This window comes from Chiloscyllium plagiosum, unplaced genomic scaffold (genome assembly GCF_037043375.1).
Source record: "Chiloscyllium plagiosum isolate Xiang-an unplaced genomic scaffold, Cpla_swu_hap1 HiC_scaffold_42, whole genome shotgun sequence".
Classification (NCBI taxonomy): Eukaryota; Metazoa; Chordata; class Chondrichthyes; order Orectolobiformes; family Hemiscylliidae; genus Chiloscyllium; species Chiloscyllium plagiosum.
The window spans coordinates 17,966,145-17,988,469 of record NW_028270180.1 but is presented as its reverse complement, the minus strand read 5'-3'; the positions used below and the strand labels follow the sequence as shown (position 1 = coordinate 17,988,469).

Here is a 22,325-nt window from a genome sequence, read left to right as displayed (position 1 = left end):
TTCTGTCCTTGTTACGGTTGGAGGGGTGGGGTCTGAGGGCGGAGATGCAGGATGTGGACAAGATGCGTTGGAGGGCATCTTTAACCACGTGGGAAGGGAAATTGCTGTCTCTAAAGAAGGAGGCCATCTGGTGTGTTCTGTGGTGGAACTGGTCCTCCTGGGAGCAGATACGGCGGAGGTGGAGGAATTGGGAATATGGGATGGCATTATTGCAGGAGGTAGGGTGGGCAGAGGTGTAATCCAGGTAGCTGTGAGAGTCGGTGGGTTTGTAAAAAATGTCAGTGTCAAGTCGGTCGTCATTAATGGAGATGGAGAGGTCCAGGAAGGGGAGGGAGGTGTCAGAGATGGTCCAAGTGAATTTAAGGTCAGGGTGGAATGTTTTGGTGAAGTTGATGAATTGCTCAACCTCCTCGCGGGAGCACGAGGTGGCGCCAATGCAGTCATCAATGTAGCGGAGGAAGAGGTGGGGAGTGGTGCCGGTGTAATTACGGAAGATCGACTGTTTTACATAACCAACAAAGAGACAGGCATAGCTGGGGCCCATACGGGTGCCCATGGCTACCCCTTTGGTCTGGAGGAAGTGGGAAAATTCAAAAGAGAAATTGTTAAGGGTAAGGACCAGTTTGGCCAAACAAATGAGTGTGTTGGTGGAAGGGTACTGTTGGAGACGTCAGGAGAGGAAGAAACGGAGGGCTTCGAAGTCCTGGTCATGGCGGATGGAGGTGTAGAGGGATTGGATATCCATGGTGAAGATGAGGTGTTAGGGGCCGGGGAAATGGAAGTCTTGGAAGAGGTGAAGGGTGTGGGTGGTGTCTCGAACGTATGTGGGGACTTCTTGGACTGGGGGGGGTAGGACAGTGTCGAGGTAGGTAGAAATGAGTTCAGTGGGGCAGGAGCATGCTGAGACATTGATTTTCCTGCTCCTCGGATGCTGCCTGAACTGCTGTGCTCTTCCAGCACCACTAATCCAGAATCTGGTTTCCAGCATCTGCAGTCATTGTTTTTACCTTGTTGGATCCTAGTGTCACTCAGTCTCGAATTCTCCTTCTTACAGTTTCAAAAAGCAGCGTTATCTCGCACTGCTCAACAATATGCAACGCTTGATTTTCAAGTTTTCTCTCTCTATTATTCACTCGTAGCAGTCCAACCATGACCTCAGTTTGTAGTCTGAAAATAAAACATACGTGGACTCTTACATCAAAGGAGCTCAGGGTTTGTGAAGACAAAGGCAGAGAAAATGTTTTGAGTGCAATATGAATCTCCTGCACAGTATCGCACTTGGTGTCTCACCCAGATGCTCCCAGTTTACTGGGTTTGTCCAGCACTTTATGCCATTATTATGTTGTTTTTCTTGCTCTACTGTTAAATGGATTTAGGAATCTGGTTAAAGGACTTGCATTTAATAATTTTGATTAGTTTTATAATACCAAGCAGCTCTCCAAAGGTGTGGAATAATATCTCCGAACAAGTTGATTAGAAAATATCAACAACGCAAGACTTGGGTGACTGTCTGTGTGGAGTTTGCACATGCTCCCCACGTCTATGTGGATTTCCACCGGGTGCTCTGGTTTCCTCTCACAGCTCAAAGATGTGCAGATTAAGTGGATTGGCCACGGGAAATGCAGGGATGCTCTTTGGAGGGTTGGTGTGGGCTCGATAGTCTGCTTCACCGGATACACTGGGGATCCTGTTTTTCTGTTCTAACTCAAAACACCACCTCGTGCAGAGCAAGCTGAGTGTGATTGTCACATTCTCTGAGGCTTGGAAGTGCCTCCAGAAGCTGATGTTGCTTTCGGTCGTAATCTAGGAGAAATTCTAATGCCACCTTCCTCTCTTGGGTTTTCCAGGAAGCCAGTTCTTGTATTCGACGCACGCCTGGACCCTCCTCAGCGCTGTGGTGGAAAGGGCTGCTGAGCAGGATTTCTTACAACTCATGAAGAAGCTGTTTTTGGATCTTGACATGCTTCAGACAGTGCCAGATGAACACGAGCCAATCATATACAACCGAGCAAGGTAGTCTCTCCCGCTTCCCAGATTTCCCAAATCCTTAAATGAACAAGCGGATGGTTTTCCTTGAGCTAGTGAATTGTCTTCCTTCTCCTGTTTCTTACCTGTAGATGGCAGTGTGCCTCCATGGCGAGGAGCCATAGCCAGGGATTGAAGTTGAGGGCTCTGATGGTACTTCTCGCTCAGAGCGCTGGCAATGCCCCAGTCATCTGACTGAGCACAGCAGCCCCCCTGGGGTCTCCTGGTTATTGGGTCCTGTTATACTCCTACTCCCTTGTCCTGGGCCCTGAAAGGAGTGAGACCCAGTGAGCATACTCAGCTACTGAGTGATCAGTGCATGAGGCTGTCGCTTGTTATGGACTAGGCCCGACCCCTCAAAACATTCTTAAGCAGGTGACCCAGACCATAACTTTGCCATTTGTTTCGGTAATGTGGATATTCCTGGAGTGAATTAGCTGATGCAACTGCCAAGTTTGAAACAAACAGATTTTATTTACAAAATTACAGGATGAACCACAAAGCACAGAAAATAGAATACTGGATAACTTGTCCTATCCAAAACCCCGACAGACTATCCCAACTTAATGACGCTGTTCCGAAAATACTTGCAACAGTCCCAATAAACACACCCCTTAGCACAAAGAGTAAAAATGAAACAAATCAGGGCTTACACGCTTGAAGTTAGAGAGAGATAGTACCCAGCTGTACTAGTCCCATCAGCCTTTCTTCACACACGTTGCTGCTGAACTGAGTCAAAAACTCTCATCTAAACGAAGGCTAGCTACACAGCTAGCTGGCCACTCCCCTTTGATTATACCAGAATCTTTTAAGACATGAAAGCCTTAGGCCAGAAGCATTATCTGTCGGGGGTAAACTAAAAAGGGCCCCAATAAACCTTTCAAATCCAGCCTAGTTGGAGCCTGGCCAATTACCCTCCCTCTGGAAAAAACCTCAAGGGCACAGTAACCTTAAAAAGACCACTGTTGTGACAGGCTGCAGTGCAAATGAGGAACTGGAAAGGTTACCAATGACTAAGTTGGAATGGCTGTGGAAAGGAAAGGTAATGGCATGAATTAGAGACTATCATAGCACTAGAATGCTGAGCATGACCAGGTACGTGTTCCAGTCAGTCCTTTTGGAGTTCAGTGTAAGGGGAATGATGGGAGTTGGGGAGGCCATTTGTTGCCAAGTGTAAAAAGTTATTATGTGGAACTTCCCTGTCTATGGAGGATGACTAGTGCATCCATTCTGTTTGAGAATTGGAAGGGATACAAAGCAGTAAGGATTCAATACAGAATTAGAGATAAAAAAAACCCCTGTAGATTCTGGATTCCAAACTAGACAGGCAGGAGGCTGGAAGAACACAGCAGGCCTGGCAGCATCAGGAGGTGGAGAACTCAATGTTTCAGGCATAGCCCCTTCTTCATCTAGTCCTAAAGAAGGGTTATATCTGAAACGTTGACTTCTTCGCCTCCTGATGCTGCCTGACCTGCTGTGTGCTTCCAGCCTCCTGTTTGTCTACTAAGGATTCTGTACAGTTGTTAGAGGCTGCATACACATTGAGATGTAAACCTTCAGCCTGATAGTGCACAATGTAATCACTCAATAATCAGAGGGCCAGTGCTATGCAGAGAATTAACTCGATATCTGGGCATTATATCTTGCAGGAGAAAGTGAGGACTGCAGATGCTGGAGATCAGAGCTGAAAATGTGTTGCTGGAAAAGCGCAGCAGGTCAGGCAGCATCCAAGGAGCAGGAGATACGACGTTTCAGGCATGAGCCATTCCTGAAGAACGGCTCGTGCCCGAAACGTCGATTCTCCTGCTCCTTGGATGCTGCCTGACCTGCTGCGCTTTCCCAGCAACACATTTTCAGCATTATATCTTGCAAGCAATTGTTGCCGCTGGATACTGATGAGAAGAAAGTTCATGCTTTTCCGAGCACTTTTTACATTGTCAGGGCATCCCAGATTGCTTCATAGCCAATGAAGAACATCACTGAAATGCAGTCATTTCAATTTGATGATCAAAAGGCCTTAGAAAGAGCAAAATGATGAGCAACACCTGTTTTATCTGTGAAGTTGTTTGAGGGGTAAGCATTGGTTATCAGAGGAACTCTTGCTTTTCATAGAACAGGCTCTTTCTTAACAATGCAACCTGTAACATCTCATTTGAAAATCAGTGCCTCAGTAAGAGTGATGCACTCTCAGTGCATCATGGCGTTGTAATGTCAGCTGAGATGTTGTATCAAACCCCTTTGACTATGGCTTGAGCCCACAAACCTCTGGCTCAGATCAAACGGTGCTCCCTTTGGAGAGATGATAGTAACGTCGCTGGACGAGTGATGGAAAAGGCTCGGACTAAAGCTCCAGGTATTCAGCTTCAAATCCCATCCCTGCAGCTGATGAATTTACATGCAGTTAGTTAATCAGGAATATAAAGCTAGTCTCTGTAGTGATAACCAAAGGTCGATCATCAATGATTGTTAAAAACCCCTCTGGCTTACTGTTGAGAAGGGAATCTACTGTCCTCACCAGGTCTGGCCTGCATGTGACTCCAGACCTTTTGCAATACGGTTGACTCTTAACTGCTGTCTGAAATGGCCCTCCAGATCTCCTTTGCAGGTTCCCACAACCCCATCATTTCCTTTTTACAGAGACTCTGATTGGAACGCGTAACTGGTCAAACTCAGCACTCCGGTGCTATGGCACTATGACAGTCTCTCATTCACACCATTACCTTTCCTTCCTGCAGATTTTATGTCCTAGTCGTTGGTAACCTTTCCAGTCCCTCGTTCTCATTGAAGCTACAACCTTATGGACAATTTGGAATGGGCAACAATGCTAGCCTTCCCAGTGATGCTCATCTCCCATGAACAAAGTAACCTGATGCTTGAACAATGACTATTAACCCAGTCACAACAAATGATTATTGTTACGTTAGGTCTTCAGTGCAATTGTGATAAGGAACAGCACCTGGAAGGTCAGGTGCTGTCCTTGACATTTACTGCGGATCCCAGACCCTGTTGCCATTCCAGCTGCTGGAGGGTAAGGACTTGGATTTTCTCCAAATGCAGTTATAGAGTCACAGAGTCATGCAGATTTACAGCACGGAAACAGATCCTTCGGTCCAACCTGTCCATACCGACCAGATATCCCAACCCAATCTAGTCCCACCTGCCAGTGCCCGGCCCATATCTCTCCAAACCCTTCCTATTCATGTACCCATCCAGATGCCTTTTAAATGATGCCGTTTAAATTGTACCAGCCTCTGCCACTTCCTCTGGCAGCTCATTCCATACACGTACCACCCTCTGCATGAAAAGTTGCCCCTTAGGTCTCTTTTATATCTTTCCCCTCTCACCCTAAACCTATGCCCTCTAGTTCTGGACTCCCCAACCCCAGGGAAAAGACTTTGTCTACTTATCCTATCCATGCCCCTCATAATTTTGTAAACCTCTATAAGGTCACCCTTCAGCCTCCGACGCTCCAGGGAAAACATCGCCAGCCTGTTCATCCTCTTCTTATCCTCCAACCCTGGCAACATCCTTGTAAATCTTTTCTGAACCCTTTCAAGTTTCACATCATCTTTCCGATAGGAAGGAGACCAGAATTGCTTGCAGAATTCTAACAGTGGCCTAACCAATGACCTGTACAGCTGCAACATGACCTCCCAACTCCTGTACTCAGTACTCTGACCAATAAAGGAAAGCATACCAAAAGCCTTCTTCAGTATCCTATCTACCTGCGACTCCACTTTCAAGGAGCTATGAACCTGCACTCCAAGGTCTCTTTGTTCAGCAACACTCCCTAGGACCTTACCATTAAGTGTATAAGTCCTGCTAAGATTTGCTTTCCCAAAAAAATGTCCAAATCTTCTCAGGTTCCCCTTGCCCCCATTCCCCCCCCCCCCCCCCCCCAAGACGAGAGCATGTAGCCCCTTGTTACAGTTTTTCTGTCATCTCCACTTTCTTGGCTGTGCCACTGGGGTCGGACTGCAGATGTAATCATCAAGACTGGGCCAGAGAAAGCTGACCCGCAATAACTTAGTAACGTCGGGTTCCAAACTTGTCAGTGCCTTCACTGGGAGCAGGAACATGTCAGAAGTTATTATCTTTCCCGTAACTCCTTAAATTGTGCCACTGCCGAACGTGTGAAATTGTATCCATCGATCATCGACAAATGTTGACAGGGGCATGTTGGGCTGAACAGTGGAAATTCCTGATGCTCATCGGTCCAAGAGATTAGAACGGGCTAACAATGTAAAACAATGTCATTCTGATGTAGCAACAATGTGAAACCCGACTGATATTTCAAGACTGACATTTGGCTCATAAGCAGCTGCTAGTGACGCATCCCTCGAATGTTTAACTCACTCCAAAGTTAATGTCTCCCATCTGTTTCCATTCCTCTCCATCGCTTAGTTGGCAGCATCATATAGTCTTCACTCCATGTGGTGCACTAGAGAAAGTGTCCATGCATGAATTCAGTTGCATGCTTCTGTCTGTGTGTTATCCTCTCCTGTATATAGTGTTCTGGGTGACATCCCGTACTCTTCTGCTCTTCATCAACACCAGAGTACAGGTTCATTGATCAGTTAACTCCTTTGTGAGATCTTGCTGAGGGCAGATTATTTTCTCGTGTAACACTGAATTTCAACAGTGTGGACGCAAGCCATTCGGCCCATCAAGTCCACACCGACCCTCCGAAGAGCATCCCACCCCCTTATACCTGTAACCCTGTATTCCCCGTGGCTAACCCACCTAGCCTGCACACCTCTGGACACCAAGGGTCAATTTAGTGTGGCCAATCCACCCTAACCTGTGTGGAGTTTGCACTTTCTCCCCGTGTCTGCGTAGGTTTCCTCCGGGTGCTCCGGTTTCCTCCCACAGTCCAAAGATGTGCAGGTCAGGTGAATTGGCCCTGCTAAATTGCCCATAGTGTTAGGTGCATTAGTCAGGGATAAATATAGGGCAGGGGAATGGGTTTGGGTGGGTTTCTCTTCGGAGGGGCGGTGTGGGCTTGTTTCCACACTGTAGAGAATCTAATCTAACCTGCACAGCTTTGGACTTTGGGAGGAAATTGGAACACCAGGAGGAAGCCCACACTGACACGGGAAGAATGTGCAAACTCTATACAGAGGCTGGAATTGAACCCGGGTCCCTGGCACTGTGAGGTAGCAGTGCTAACCACTGTGCCGCCCCAACAGTGACTCAAGGGAAACTTGCATTCACATAGCACTTTTTACCTTTTGCAGTCAGTCACTTACTTTCTGAAGTGTTGACACTGCTGTAAGTTAGATACCAATTTGTTACCCTCTGCATCATAAGCTTTTATTTTCTGCAACTGATGACTACTGAGCTTAAAGCTCAGGGGGCATGGTTTCAAATCCTACTCAGTAAATAAATCAGGGAAAGCAGTCTGAGGAATGGTGACTAAGACAACTACCATCGATTGTTGTAAGAAAATACCACCTCACTTATTTCTTTTGGGGAGGAAATCTGCTGTCCTTACCTGGTCTGACCTACATGTGACTCTAGACTCACAACATAGTGACTCCGAATTGCCCTCTGAAATGATCTCACACACCACTTGGCTTCTGGGAAAATAAGGATGGGCTGACCTTGCCAACATTGCCAAAGGACTCTGGTCATGTTTGCTAAATTTGTTGTTGACACTGAGATAGGCAAGAAACCAAGTTTGTGAAGATGTAAAGAACAGAAGGGTATAGATAGTTTAAGTCAGTGGGCAAAAATGTGGCAAATGGAGTATTATATGGGGAAATGTAAAATTGTCCATTTTGGCAGGAAGAATTTTTTTAAAAATCTAAATGGGGAGAAGTTGCAGAGATGTGACATGCAGAGGGATCTGGGTGTCCAAGTGCATGAATCACAAAAAGTTAGTCTGCAGGTGCAGCAAATAATCAGGAAAGCTATTAGAATGCTATAATCTATTGTAAGGGGAATTGAATACAGGAATAGGGAGATTATGCCTCAGCCAGACGTTGCACTGGTACCGAGAGCAGAGTTTCTGACGTGGACTGGGAAAAGGAGCCCCGAGACGTGCAGTGATACAGTGTTGGTGAGAGAGAAACTATAAGAGTTGTATGGGGAAATGAGAGCACTCAAAACCTAGCTAAGTGAAGAGGGGTACAGCAGCAGTTGCACAGAATGATACAGTGCAGAAAGAGGCCATTCGACCCATAGTGTCTGCAGCAGCTTTCCAAATGAGCATCCTGACTTAGTGCCATTCTCCTGCCTTTTCCCCATACCCCTGCTTATTGTTTTGATCCAATGCCCTTTGAATAGTTTGCTTGGACCTGCCTCCTCCATGTTTCTAGGTTCTACATTTTGTTGCCTAAACGCTCACTGAGCGAAGAAGATTTTTCTCACACCACATTGGCACATCACTTCAAATCAGCCGCGTTCTCGATCCTTTGATGAGCCGGGTCTGCACTTGCACCGATCTATTCTGTCCAACTCCCTCATGATTTTGAAAACCTTTCATCAGATCACTCTGTGCCTTCATCTCCCCGAGGACAGTGCTCCCAACCTCCCCAACCTGAAGTTAAAACAAAAGGCTCTCAGCAGGAGAGGAGGCATGTTTTAGGATGTATTATACAGCAATGTGTTTTTGAAAGCAGTCATCGTAGAATCCCTACTGTGTGGGAACAGGCCCTACAGCCCCACAAGTCCACACTGGCCTACTGAATAGTAACCCATCCCCCTACCCTATTACTCTGCATTTACCCCTGACCAATGCACCTAACCTACACATCCCTGAACACTATGGGACAATTTAGCATGGTCAATTCACCCGAACCTGCACATCTTTGGACTGTGGGAGGAAACCCAAGCAGAAACAGGGAGCACATGCAAACTCCACACAGACAGTCGCCCAAGGCTGGAATCGAACCCGGGTTCCTGGCGCTGTGAAGCAGCAGTGCTAACCACTGAGCCACCAGCTACAAATTGTCATGAGACATGCAAGAGCAGATTGTCACTTCATACCACTGACATCCCAGCGGTCAGCAACTATGCTCCAACCAGACCCAGGAGACTTGCTTTTCCTGCTCAGGGTCCTCTATGTGGGTCTTGTTTATAGCACTGTCAGCATCACGAGTACCTCACGGCGCGGGGAGCAAGGCTGAGGCAGATGACAAGGTGAAAGGGTTGTGAGACAAAGATTAGCAGGGAAGGAGATTTCGGGAGTTAACAGCAGAGGATGGAGAAGGACTTTGGGATGGGGTGGAACATAGAATGTAGAACATTACAGCACAGGAACAGGGCAACATCAAATTAAACTCATCCCTTCTGCTCTCCCTTTGTCCATATCCCTCCATTCCTTGCATATTCATGTGTTTATCTAAAAGCCCCTTGAACGCCCCCATTATCTCTGGCTCCTACCAAGTTTGTGGAGAATGGTTATGACTTTTAATCAGGAGGATGGGGCTTTGGGGGAAAAGGGACTTAGGGAGAGTTAAAAGTCAAGGAGTTGGGAGTAGGGAAAGCAGCAGGAAGAGAGTATGAGGAGGAGGGGCGAGGTAATTTGATTAAGTGGAAAGTGGTTGTTGGGAGGGTGCGGGGTTGGATGTTAGTGTGTGGGGTCTGTCCCCCTTGTGCAAGGACAGATCCCATTTCTGGACCATGTCGGAAACTTGGCTCTCGTTACCTTTCTCCCTAACCTTTCTCGGGAATGTGACCCACCTGTTTGCTGTCGCCATGACCCAAAAAGGCTTCACAGGGGGACTGTGCCCCTGACGTGATTTGCAACACCAGGGGGCGTATCTGAGGCATTCAGCTACCAGCTGTGGTCAGTAGCCAGCACTCTCGCCCCTCAGTCTGCGGGCTGTGGGGTTCAAGTGCCAGACACCTGAGACTCAGACTCTTGGCAATACGGAGGGAGTACTACGCTGTCTTTCAAGTGAAACCCTGAACCAAGATCCCCATCTGCCACTTAGGTCAGTGTCAAAGGAGTGTGTGAAGAAAGGCAGAAGGAGTTCTTCCTGTGTTGCATGGCCGTTATTTATCCCTCAAGCAACATCTCAGAAGCAGATTGTTATCATGTTAGTGAGGGAGCTTGCTGTGCTCAAAATCACTGTCTCATTTCCCACTTTACAGTGGTGACGACAATTCATTCGCTGTGCAGGAGTTTGGGGATGTGAAATAAATTGCTATATAAATGGAATCCCACAGAATTGGGGCAGCACGGTGGCTCAGTGGTTAGCACAGCTGCCTCACAACGCCAGGGTCCCAGGTTCAATTCCAGCCTCAGGTGACTGTCTGTGTGGAGTTTGTACATTCTCCCTGTGTCTGTATGGGTTTCCTCGCACAGTACAAAGTTGTGCAGGTCAGGGCGAATTGGCCATGCTAAATGGCCCAGAGTGTTAGGTGCATTAGTCAGAGGGAAATGGGTCTGGGTAGGTTACTCTTTGGAGGGTCAGTGTGGACTTGTTGGGCTGAAGGGCCTGTTTCCACACTGTAGGGGAATCTAATCTTAAAAAAGAATTGTGCAGCCAGCGATGGCAATTTGAAAGAGCTTTCCAGCTGGTTCTTTCAGGTTTATCCACAGTGTTGGTTTTAACACAGGTGTAATCACGTGACGTTAATGCAAACTGCTGGAAAGCAGGTTTACAATTTTCTCTTGTGAATTAAAATCACTTGACCACAGTTTTGTGCTGAATTAAGTACAGTGACCGAGGAACACCTTTCACCAGAGCTTGATACACAGCACCCCCAAATGCAAACGAATTCATTTCAAAAGTACCACTGCCTTGTTTTCCAAAGTTACAGGATTTGATTTGAATTGAGTTATTATCAGGTACAGTGGAAAGTTCTGTTCTGTGTGCAGTACAGGTAGATCAAACCATACAAAGTGCATCAGGATAATAGAACAGAGTGAGGAATACAGTGTTACTGCTGCAGAGAAAGTGCACAGAGAGCAAGATTGAACATTAACATTGCTCTGGATCATCAAATATCACAGAATGAGGGAGACCATTCAGCCCATCAAATCTGTTTAGAACAGATTATGCAGTAGTCCCATTTCCCCATAAATATCTCCCTTTTTTTCAGTATTTGTCCAATCCTTTTCAAACAGTATTGAGTCCATCAAACTTTCAAGCGATGCGTTGTAGCTGCTAACGCCCTCTGTCAGACTGTACGGGCAGCTGAGGAATAAATTGAGTTTGCATTTGGGATAGAATAGTTAAGGCTGCAGCTTTTAACTTGATCTTGCAGTGATCAGTCTCCAGCAGCAGAGGGTGCTGTGTATCAGCTTTGTTAGAGTGGTCCCCATTCACAATGAAGACTGGACTGAATAGGACCAGTCATTGTAAGTGTGTGGCACAGTGGTAGCGACCCTACGTCTGGGTAATCAGGCCTGGGTTCAAGACCCATCTGCTCTGGATGTGTGTAATAACATCTTTGAACCGATTGATTGGAAAATATCAATATCTGGTGACTGTGAGGAGAAACGGCTTATTTATTGAAACCTCTCTGACAGTGCAGCACCACTTCAGTACTGACCCTCCAATAGTGCGGCACTCCCTCAGTACTGACCCTCCAACAGTGCGGCACTCCCTCAGTACTGACCCACCAACAGTGTGGCACTCCTTCAGTACTGACCGTCCAACAGTGTGGCACTCCGTCAGTACTGACCCACCTACAGTGTGGCACTCCCTCAATACTGACCCTCTGACAGTGCAGCACTCCCTCAGTACTGACCCTCTGACTGTGCAACACTCCCTCAGTACTGACCCTCTGACTGTGCAACACTCCCTCAGTACTGACCCTCTGACATTGCAGCACTCCTTCAGAACTGACCATTCAACAGTGTGGCATTCCTTCAGTACTGACCCTCCTACAGTACGGCGCTCCCTCAGTACTGACCCTCTGACAGTGAGACACTCCCTCAGTTCTGAACCTTCGACAGTGAGGCTCTCCCTCAGTACTGACCCTCTGACAATGAGACACTCCTTCATACTGACCGTCCAACAGTGTGGCACTCCCTCAGTACTGACCCTCCAACAGTGTGGCACTCCCTCAGTACTGACCGTCCAACAGTGCAGCACCTCTTCAGTACTGACCCTTCGACAGTGCAGCACTCCCTCACTACTGACCCTCTGACAATGAGGCACTCCTTCAGTACTGACCGTCCAACAGTGTGGCACTCCTTCAGTACTGACCCTCCTACAGTGAGGCACTCCCTCAATACTGACCTTTCGACAGTGCAGCACTCCCTCAGTACTGACCCTCTGACAGTGTAGCACTGCCTCAGTATTGACCCTCTGACAGTGTGGCACTCCCTCAGTACTGACCCTCCGACAGTGCGGCACTCCCTCAGTACTGACCCTCCGACAGTGCGGCACTCCCTCAGTACTGACCATCTGACAGTGTGGCACTCCCTCAGTACTGACCGTCCAACAGTGTGGCACTCCTTCAGTACTGACCCTCCTACAGTGCGGCGCTCCCTCAGTACTGACCCTCTGACAGTGAGGCACTCCCTCAGTACTGACCCTCCTACAGTGCGGCACTCCCTCAGTACTGACCCTGCAACAGTGTGGCACTCCCTCAGTACTGACCATCCAACAGTGTGGCACTCCTTCAGTACTGACCCTCCTACAGTGCGGCACTCCCTCAGTACTGACCATCTGACAGTGTGGCACTCCCTCAGTACTGACCGTCCAACAGTGCAGCACTCCTTCAGTACTGACCCTTCAACCGTGTAGCACTCCCTCAGTACTGACCCTCTGACAATGAGGCACTCCCTGAGTACTGACCCTCTGACAGTGCAGCACTCCCTCAGTATTGACCCTCTGACATTGCAGCACTCCTTCAGTACTGACCATTCAACAGTGTGGCATTCCTTCAGTACTGACCCTTCGACATTGCAGCACTCCCTTAGTACTGACCCTCTGACAGTGAGGCACTCCCTCAGTACTGACCCTTCGACAGTGCGGCACACCCTCAATACTGACCCTCCGACAGTGCGGCACTCCCTCAGTACTGACCTTCCAACAGTGTGGCACTCCCTCAGTACTGACCGTCCAACAGTGTGGCACTCCTTCAGTACTGACCGTCCAACAGTGTGGCACTCCCTCAATACTGACCCTCTGACAGTGAGGCACTCCCTCATTACTGACCCTCTGACATTGCAGCACTCCCTCAGTACTGACCCTCTGACTGTGCAACACTCCCTCAGTACTGACCCTCTGACATTGCAGCACTCCTTCAGAACTGACCATTCAACAGTGTGGCATTCCTTCAGTACTGACCCTCCTACAGTGCAGCACTCCCTCAGTACTGACCCTCTGACAGTGAGGCACTCCCTCAGTACTGACCCTTCGACAGTGTGGCACTCCTTCAGTACTGACCGTCCAACAGTGTGGCACTCCCTCAATACTGACCCTCTGACAGTGAGGCACTCCCTCATTACTGACCCTCTGACATTGCAGCACTCCCTCAGTACTGACCCTCTGACTGTGCAACACTCCCTCAGTACTGACCCTCTGACATTGCAGCACTCCTTCAGAACTGACCATTCAACAGTGTGGCATTCCTTCAGTACTGACCCTCCTACAGTGCAGCGCTCCCTCAGTACTGACCCTCTGACAGTGCTGCACTCCCTCAGTACTGACCCTCTGACAATGAGACACTCCTTCAGTACTGACCGTCCAACAGTGTAGCACCTCTTCAGTACTGACCCTTCGACAGTGCAGCACTCCCTCACTACTGACCCTCTGACAATGAGGCACTCCTTCAGTACTGACCGTCCAGCAGTGTGGCACTCCTTCAGTACTGACCCTCCTACAGTGAGGCACTCCCTCAATACTGACCTTTCGACAGTGCAGCACTCCCTCAGTACTGACCCTCTGACAGTGTAGCACTGCCTCAGTATTGACCCTCTGACAGTGTGGCACTCCCTCAGTACTGACCCTCTGACAGTGCTGCACTCCCTCAGTACTGACCCTCTGACAGTGTGGCACTCCCTCAGTACTGACCATCCAACAGTGCATCACTCCCTCAGTACTGACCTTCTGACAACAAGGCACTCCCTCAGTACTGACCCTCCAACAGTGTGGCACTCCCTCAGTACTGACCATCCAACAGTGCATCACTCCCTCAGTACTGACCTTCTGACAACGAGGCACTCCCTCAGTACTGACCCTCCAACAGTGTGGCATTCCTTCAGTACTGACCCTCTGACAGTGAGGCACTCCGTCAGTACTGACCCTCTGACAGTGCAGCACTCCCTCAGTATTGACCCTCTGACAGTGTGGTACTCCCTCAGTACTGACCCTCTGACTGTGCAACACTCCTTCAGTATTGACCCTCTGACATTGCAGCACTCCTTCAGTACTGACCATTCAACTGTGTGGTATTCCTTCAGTACTGACCCTTCGACATTGCAGCACTCCCTTAGTACTGACCCTCTGACAGTGAGGAACTCCCTCAGTACTGACCCTTCGACAGTGCAGCACTCCCTCAGTATTGACACTCCGACAGTGCGGCACTCCCTCAGTACTGACCGTCCAACAGTGTGGCACTCCTTCAGTACTGACCATCCAACAGTGTGGCACTCCCTCAGTACTGACCTTCCAACAGTGCAGCACTCCCTCAGTACTGACCTTCCAACAGTGCGGCACTCCCTCAGTATTGACCGTCCAACATAGTGGCACTCCCTCAGTACTGACCCTCCAACAGTATGGCAGTCCCTCAGTACTGGCTGTCCAATAGTGCGGCACTCCCTCAGTACTGACCGTCCAACAGTGTGGCACTCCCTCAGTACTGACCCTCCAACAGTGTGGCACTCTCTCAGTACTGACCCTCCAACAGTGCGATGCTCCCTTAGCACTGATACCCCCCAACAGTGATACAGAGACGCAATGAAGTCTCGTTATCCTAATATTGGGATATATTAACGTAGTGAAAGGATTTGTAGAATTAGGAGCTGTTTCTAAGCAGGAAGAATGTGATCAATGTTTGAGGGTCAATTGAAACTTCTCCATTTTCCTTCTGTTGCAGGCACTATGTTTACAATAAGAAGGGGCGTCTGGTGAACTGCCCATACGTGGACTGCTCCTACAAGTGGGCAGGAGGTGGATTCCTCTCCACGGTGCATGACCTGCTGAGGTTCGGCAATGCCATGCTGTACAGCTACCAGGTGGAGGCGCCGGAGGGCCGAGAGCAGACCCAGCTCCCAGGCTACCTCAGACCGGCCACGGTGAGCATGATCTGGAGCCCGGTGCAGAACACGGAGCTGAGCTGGGACCGAGAGGGCCGTTACGCCATGGGCTGGGGGGTTGTGGAGCAGAGCCAGGAGTATGGGCAGGGTCGATACCGCAGGCACTACCTCAGCCACACCGGGGGGGCAGTGGGAGTTAGCAGCGTTCTGCTGCTCCTCCCTGGTGACCCTCGGGGCAGACCGGTGGGGAGCCCTCCCCAGGGGGTGGTGGTCTCCATTCTCTGTAACCTGCAGTCCGTCAACCTCAACTCCACCGCTCTGAAAATCGCCTTGGAGTTCGACAAGGTCCGAGCAGGTGAGCCTCCCTCTGCGATCTCTGACCCGACCTCCCAATACTAGCCGGCTGACCAAGCAAAGGCCTCGCAACCGCTGAAACACACCTCCACCTCCAGCTGAAGGGACAGAGACAGTGGTGCTTTGAAAATGGTCAGACAGGACCTCCGTTTCGGCTCAGCAAGACGTGTCCACATTTGCCAGTTTTACTGCTTTCTCCTGGGTCTACCTCCAGCGATAGAGGAGAGACTCAAGTCGGCACTGATTCCTAGGTTGGACAGGCAGGAGGCTGGAAGAACACAGCAAGCCAAGCAGCACCAGGAGGTGGCGAAGTCGGTGTTTCGGGTGTAACCCTTCCTCAGGACTGATTCCTCGGTTGCCAACTCTAATTGGTCTCTGACCTAGAGGCAAAAACTAGGCACTCTCTCACCTCCAGCCGGTCGTTTTACTCCCTTTTTTTATAATTCAATCATTCTGCATATCCTTTTCTACTGAAGATTTTTATTTAAGGCTGTTTAGGGTCACCGTCTCATACAGCGCAAGAACAGACCTCTTTGTCCAACTCGTCCATGCGGACCAGACTGAGATGAATTCTCATCCCCCAGAGAGTGGTGAACTAGTGGAAATTCTCCCCCTCCAAAAGGGGTTGAGGTTAAAACGTTGAATGTTTTCAAGGAGGAGTTAACTAAGTCATAGAGATGTACAGCATGGAAACAGACCCTTCGGTCCAACCCGTCCATGCCACCCGGATATCTCAACCTAATCTAGTCCCATTTGCCAGCACCCGGCCCATATCCCTCCAAACCCTTCCTATTCAAATATCCATCCAGAAGCCTTTTAAATGTTGTAACCGTACCAGCCTCCACCACTTCCTCTGGCAGCTCATTCCACACACGCACCACCCTCTGTGTGAAAAAGTTGCCCCTTAGGTCCCTTTTATATCTTTCCCCTCTCACCCTAAACCTCTGCCCCCTAGTTCTGGACTCCCCCATCCCAGGAAAAAGACCTTGTCTATTCACCCTATCCATGCCCCTCATGATTTTCTAAACCTCGAAAAGGTCACTCCTCAGCCTCCGATGCTTCAAGGAAAACAGCCCCAGCCTGTTCAGCCTCTCCCTGTAGCTCATACCCTCCAACCCTGGCAACATCCTTGTAAATCTTTTCTGAACCCTTTCAAGTTTCACAATCTTTGGGATCAATGAGTATTGGGAGAAAGCAGGAGCACAGGACGGAGTTGGACGATTAGCCATGATCATATTGAATGGCGGATCAGGGGCAGAATTGCCTCCTCATGCTTCTATTCTTGAGGTTTCTGTGTTTCTTCCTCCCTAATAATGTTCAGGAGATTAATCCTTCGTGTCCTGGTCAAGGGAATTGTCATCTCTTTGACCTGGAATTGTTCTTACAAGCAGGCAATGGATGATCTGATTTTCTTTATCTCTAACTGTGCCTCCATCCAGGTGAAGGATTTTATAAATCGACGTTTTTTTTTAGAAAAAATCCAAATATTATGCAAAGAAATGTATTTTTAACTCAGTCCAGCAGTTTTGTAAAAGATGACATTGCAAACTGAATTTTATAAACAAAGAATAGTGCAGTTTCTGGAAAATTGGAGTGAACTACCAGAAAAGCTGGTTAAATCCAGATGCTGTTTTTAATGTGCTGGGATTCCCCAGGGAGGGAATTCTGTTCATTTTTTCCTGCAAATGTTTGCTTTCACAATTCATTAAAGCTTCTAACTTCCTGCCATTGAGTGTTGTTTGATAGAAAGTGTGTTTTATGTCACTACAGTGCCGAGTTAATGTCACTGGACTATTTAATCCAGGCTGATGTTCTGGGACATAGGTTAAATCCCAGCGCCACGCTTAAGTTTAATTGGTTGATGGTTGGAATTAAAAGCTGGTCCCAGTAACGGTGACGGCAACTACCAACACTTGTTGCAAAAGCCCATCTGGTTCACCAGGGAAGGAAATCTGCCTTAGTGTGGCCTCCTAATGACCCAGCAGTGCTCTGAAGCTACATCACAAGTCACTCTCTTCAGAGGGGAGGGGTCACAAACGTTGGCCTTCCTACTGATGCCTGAGGAAGAGTAAAACCAGATATTTATACATCTCGTTCTGACTTGGTTGTTCTTGCCCTGGTATCCCCTTGGTTATCGATGATGTCATGCCCTCAGTTACCATGGTATCTCCTTGGTGACTATGTTGTGCCCTCATTTGCTGTGATGTCTTCATAGTTACCATGGTGTCCCCTCAGCAACCTTAATGGTCCCTCAGTTACATGGTGTTGTGCCCTTTGTTACTATCTCATGCCCTCTGTTATCATGGTGTCCCCTCAGTTCATATAAATGTTGTGCCCTCAGCCACCATGGTGTTTCCTCAGATACTGAGTCATGCCCTTGGTTACCATGGTGTTTCCTCTGTTAACATGGTGTCTCCATGGATGCCTGGTCATGCCCTTGGTTACCATGGTGTTTCCTCTGTTAACATGGTGTCTCCATGATGGCCAGGTTATCATGGTATCTTTTCTGTTTCTACGGTGTCCCTTTAGATACCATGGTGTCTAACTGGATAAGTTTTGAAACAATTGAGGGAAAGCACGTTTTGGTGAATTTACTGCTCAGTTTCTGAGAGATGATTACAGTTTGGAATATCCTTCCTCTTCAAAGACTGACAAACTATCTCCCTGGTGGGAGGATCAAGAACAAGAAAACATCATCTTAAAATAAGAGTTGGGCCCTTCAAATCAGTGAATACGTCTTCAACCAGAGGGAATGAAAATCTGGAATTCTCCACCCTAAATGATGTTCACGTTGGAGGACATTTGGAGCTTTCAAGACTGAGGACAATATTTGTTTTATTTGGAAAAGGCATCAAGGGTTAGGGGTCAAAGTGGGCAAACAGAGTGAAGATACAATCACAGAATTGTTAGGCAGAAGGAGGCCATTTGGCCCTACACTGGCTCTGTCACCTAGCGCAAATTTCCTATCTTTTTCCATTATCCCTGTACCCCTTTCTATCCAAATAACCCTCCAGTGAATGCTTCACTTGACTCTTTCTCCAACACATTCCCAGGCAATGTGTTCCACAATCCGCTACTGAATGGCCTGAGAGACGGAGAAGGCTTGTCCTACCCCAATGACTCCAGGAATTCCCAAATATCTTGGGAGTCCTAATTTAGGACTTAGCCATCAATTGAGCAACAAATCTGTCCAAATTTAAACAGTCACAACAGCAAACAGGGCAAGCCCAGTACATCAGAAGTCAGAAAATGCTGGAGAAACTCAGCTGGTCTGGCAGCGTCTGCGGAGAGAAAGCAGAGTTAATATTTCAGGTCCAGTGACGCTTCTTCAGAATTGGGACATCGCAAGCCAGTTCTGAAGAAGGATCATTGGACCCAAAACGTTAACTCTGCTTTCTTGCCACAAATGCTGTTAGATCTACTGAGTCTCTCCAACAATTTCTGATTTCCAGCAGTTCAATGGGGATATTTTTTGTAAGAAATCAGACCAAGTGACCAGAGGGCCATCTGCTGAGTTCATTTTCTCCAAGGGTCTGAAGTCAGCATCAAACAGGAAAGATGCGTAATACTCAGGGATATCAAGCTCTCCGGTCATCACCAGAAAGCCTTCTTGCATCGACACATATTTCTTCCAAACAAATGGGTGGCACAGTGGTTAGCACTGCTACCTCACAGCGCCAGAGACCCGGGTTCAATTCCTGCCTCAGGCATCTGACTGTGTGGAGTTTGCACATTCTCCCCGTGTCTGCGTGGGTTTCCTCCGGGTGCTCCGGTTTCCTCCCACAGTCCAAAAATGTGCAGGTTAGGTGAGTTGGCCATGCTAAATTGCCCGTAGTGTTAGTTGTAGGGGAATGGGTCTGGGTGGGTTGCTCTTCAGAGGGTCGGTGTGGACTTGTTGGGCGGAAGGGCCTGTTTCCACTCTGTAAGTAATCTAATCTAAAATCAATTCATATTGCATAACACAGCCTGGAGCCCAAACTGAACCTCTAGTGCGGTACTGCAGGAGTGCTGCACTGTCAGAGGTTCCATCTTCAGGTGAGGTGTTCAAGCAAAAGCCCTCTTGTAGGCGGGAATGACCATCCCATGGTTTTGTTTTGAAGGAAAGTTCACTCAGATATTTATCCCATAATGCAAATCACGAAACGTATCACTGGTTTCAGATGCTGCTGTGCACTAACTGACTGGTGTAATTTATACAATGCTGCAGTGTTGACTTTTCCAAAGTCTTGAACTATGAAGTTTTTCATGACATCCTGGAGCTCAAAAAAGTTGCTAGATAAATGCAATTTTGACTTTCCCCTTCATTTTTACATCTTAGAATAGAATAGAATATCATTTATTGTCACGCACTCAATACAGAAGTGCAGGAGTACAGTGACAAGCTTATAATGTCACCTCTTAATGGTACCATCTTGGGTACAACACATCTGTGTACAAAACTTAGATACTAAAAGAGGAATACAAAAGAAAAGAAATAGCATTACCTTACAGTGATCCATAGTATAAGTTAGAAATAAGACGTAGTTAAAAGAATAAACATTACAGTGCAGTGGCTCAGCACAGGGGTTCTACGCGTGGTCTGATCACCTGTGCCAGACATCAGTCCAACAACTGTCCCTGCTCCACTCCGGGCCTCCAAGCCTCTCCACTCCAAGCCGCTCCACTCCGGGCCTCCAAGCCGCTCCACTTTGGGCCTCCAACCCGCTCCACTCCGAGCCTCCAACCCGCTCCACTCCAGGCCTCCAACCCGCTCCACTCCGGGCCTCCAACCCGCTCCACTTCGGGCCTCCAACCCGCTCCACTTCAGGCCTCCAACCCGCTCCATTCCGGGCCTCCAACCCGCTCCACTCCGGGCCTCCAACCTGCTCCATTCCGGGCCTCCAACCCGCTCCACTCCGGGCCTCCGACCCTCTCCAATCCGGACCTCCGACCCGCTCCACTCCGGACCTCCAACCCGCTCCACTCCGAGCCTCCAACCCGCTCCACTCCGAGCCTCCAACCCGCTCCACTCAGGGCCTTCAGCTTGCTCCACTCCGGGCCTCCAACCCGCTCCATTCCGGGCCTCCAACCCGCTCCACTCCGGGCCTCCAAACCGCTCCATTCCGGGCCTCCAACCCGCTCCACTCCGGGCCTCCAACCCGCTCCATTCCGGGCCTCCAACCCGCTCCACTCCGGGCCTCCAACCCGCTCCATTCCGGGCCTCCAACCCGCTCCACTCAGGGCCTCCAACCCGCTCCACTCCGGGCCTTCAGCTTGCTCCACTCCAGGCCTCCAACCCGCTCCACTCCGGGCCTTCAGCTTGCTCTGGGCGGCACGGTGGCACAGTGGTTAGTACTGCTGCCTCACAGCGCCAGAGACCCGGGTTCATTTCCCGCCTCAGGCGACTGACTGTGTGGAGTTTGCACGTTCTCCCTGTGTCTGCGTGGGTTTCCTCCGGGTGCTCCGGTTTCCTCCCACAGTCCAAAGATGTGCAGGTTAGGTGAATTGGCCATGCTAAATTGCCCGTAGTGTTAGGTAAGGGGTAAATGTAGGGGTATGGGTGAGTTGCGCTTCGGCGGGGCGGTGTGGACTTGATGGGCCGAAGGGCCTGTTTCCACACTGTAAGAAATCTAATCTAATCTAAGTAATCTAATCTAATCCACTCTGGGCCTCCAACCCGCTCCACTCTGGGCCTCCAACCCGCTCCACTCCGGGCCTTCAGCTTGCTCCACTATGGCTCCCAGCTACTCAGCTCTGTTTGATGCCTTTGTTCTTGCTTCTAGTGATTAGAACGAGATTAGCCAGGAGGATCTCCCCAACCGGGGCTTTATCCTGGACCAATCAGGGAGCCCTGGCTGGTAGATACAATCAGGACTCTCCTGTCCCTTTTCCGCGGTTATGTTAGAGCCCGGGTGTCTCTGGAAAAGGAGCACGCAGTGTCCTGGAGTTGTTCAGGGAGAGGTGGACACCGCAGGGAGTGGAGTGCATTATTTCCCCCTCCAACTCTATTTTAATTTAATCCCTGCCCTCCCCTTCACTGTTTGATCACACAGCATTGCCCTTTGATGTGAAGGGCATACCTCTGTTTGCTCTGACCTGGTTCTAACCAAAGTTACAAGATCACTTTTACTTTCACTATACAATTGAATTCTAATTAAAAGTGTTTTGTGCATAATGCTTTGGAAAAATGGGTCTTTTTTATGAAAACTGGGGAAAGCTGATTTCTTTGTCTCTCTCAAAGCTGAAATATATCAGACTAAACCAACTCTTAAAAAAATACAATCAGGACTCTCAGAGATTCTCCTCACTGTAAGCTCTGAGCTAGCTGGTCAGAGTCCACGTAGTGTGCATGTGTAATTAAAGTTAAAAATCACACAATGCCAGGTTATAGTCCAACAGGTTTAATTGGAAACACTAATTTTCGAAGCGCTGCTCCTTCATCAGGTGGTTGTGGAGTACACAATTGTAAGAAAGCTAGTGCTTCCAAATAAACCTGTTGGACTATAACCTGGTGTTGTGTGATTTTTAACTTTGTCCACCCCCGTCCAACACCAGCTCCTCCACATCGTGTAAATAAAAGGTGACTTGGCGATGGGATCCCGGGTTTTGATCAGAGTGGTGCTGGAAAAGCACAGCAGTTCAGGCTGCATCCGAGGAGCAGGAAAATCGACTTTTCAGGCAAAAGTCCTTCATCAGGAATAGAGGTAGGAAGCCTCCAGATTGGAGAGATAAATGGGGGTGTGTGGTGGAGCTGGGGAGAAGGTAGCAAAGCATACAATAGGTGAATGGGGGTGGGGATGGA

At 48.7% G+C, this 22,325-nt stretch overlaps 1 protein-coding gene across 1 annotated transcript in view; it reads left to right on the top strand.

Moving 5' to 3' along the window:
• Nucleotides 1-17,272, top strand: part of lactb (lactamase, beta) — a 69,530-nt gene extending 52,258 nt beyond the window's left edge. Inside the window, exons 5-6 of the mRNA XM_087981956.1 lie at nucleotides 1,848-2,013; nucleotides 15,031-17,272. Coding sequence (XP_087838082.1) covers nucleotides 1,848-2,013; nucleotides 15,031-15,589 — 725 coding nt within the window. The 3' untranslated portion in view covers nucleotides 15,590-17,272. The remainder of the gene's footprint in view (nucleotides 1-1,847; nucleotides 2,014-15,030) is intronic.
• The last annotated feature ends 5,053 nt before the right edge of the window (nucleotides 17,273-22,325 follow it).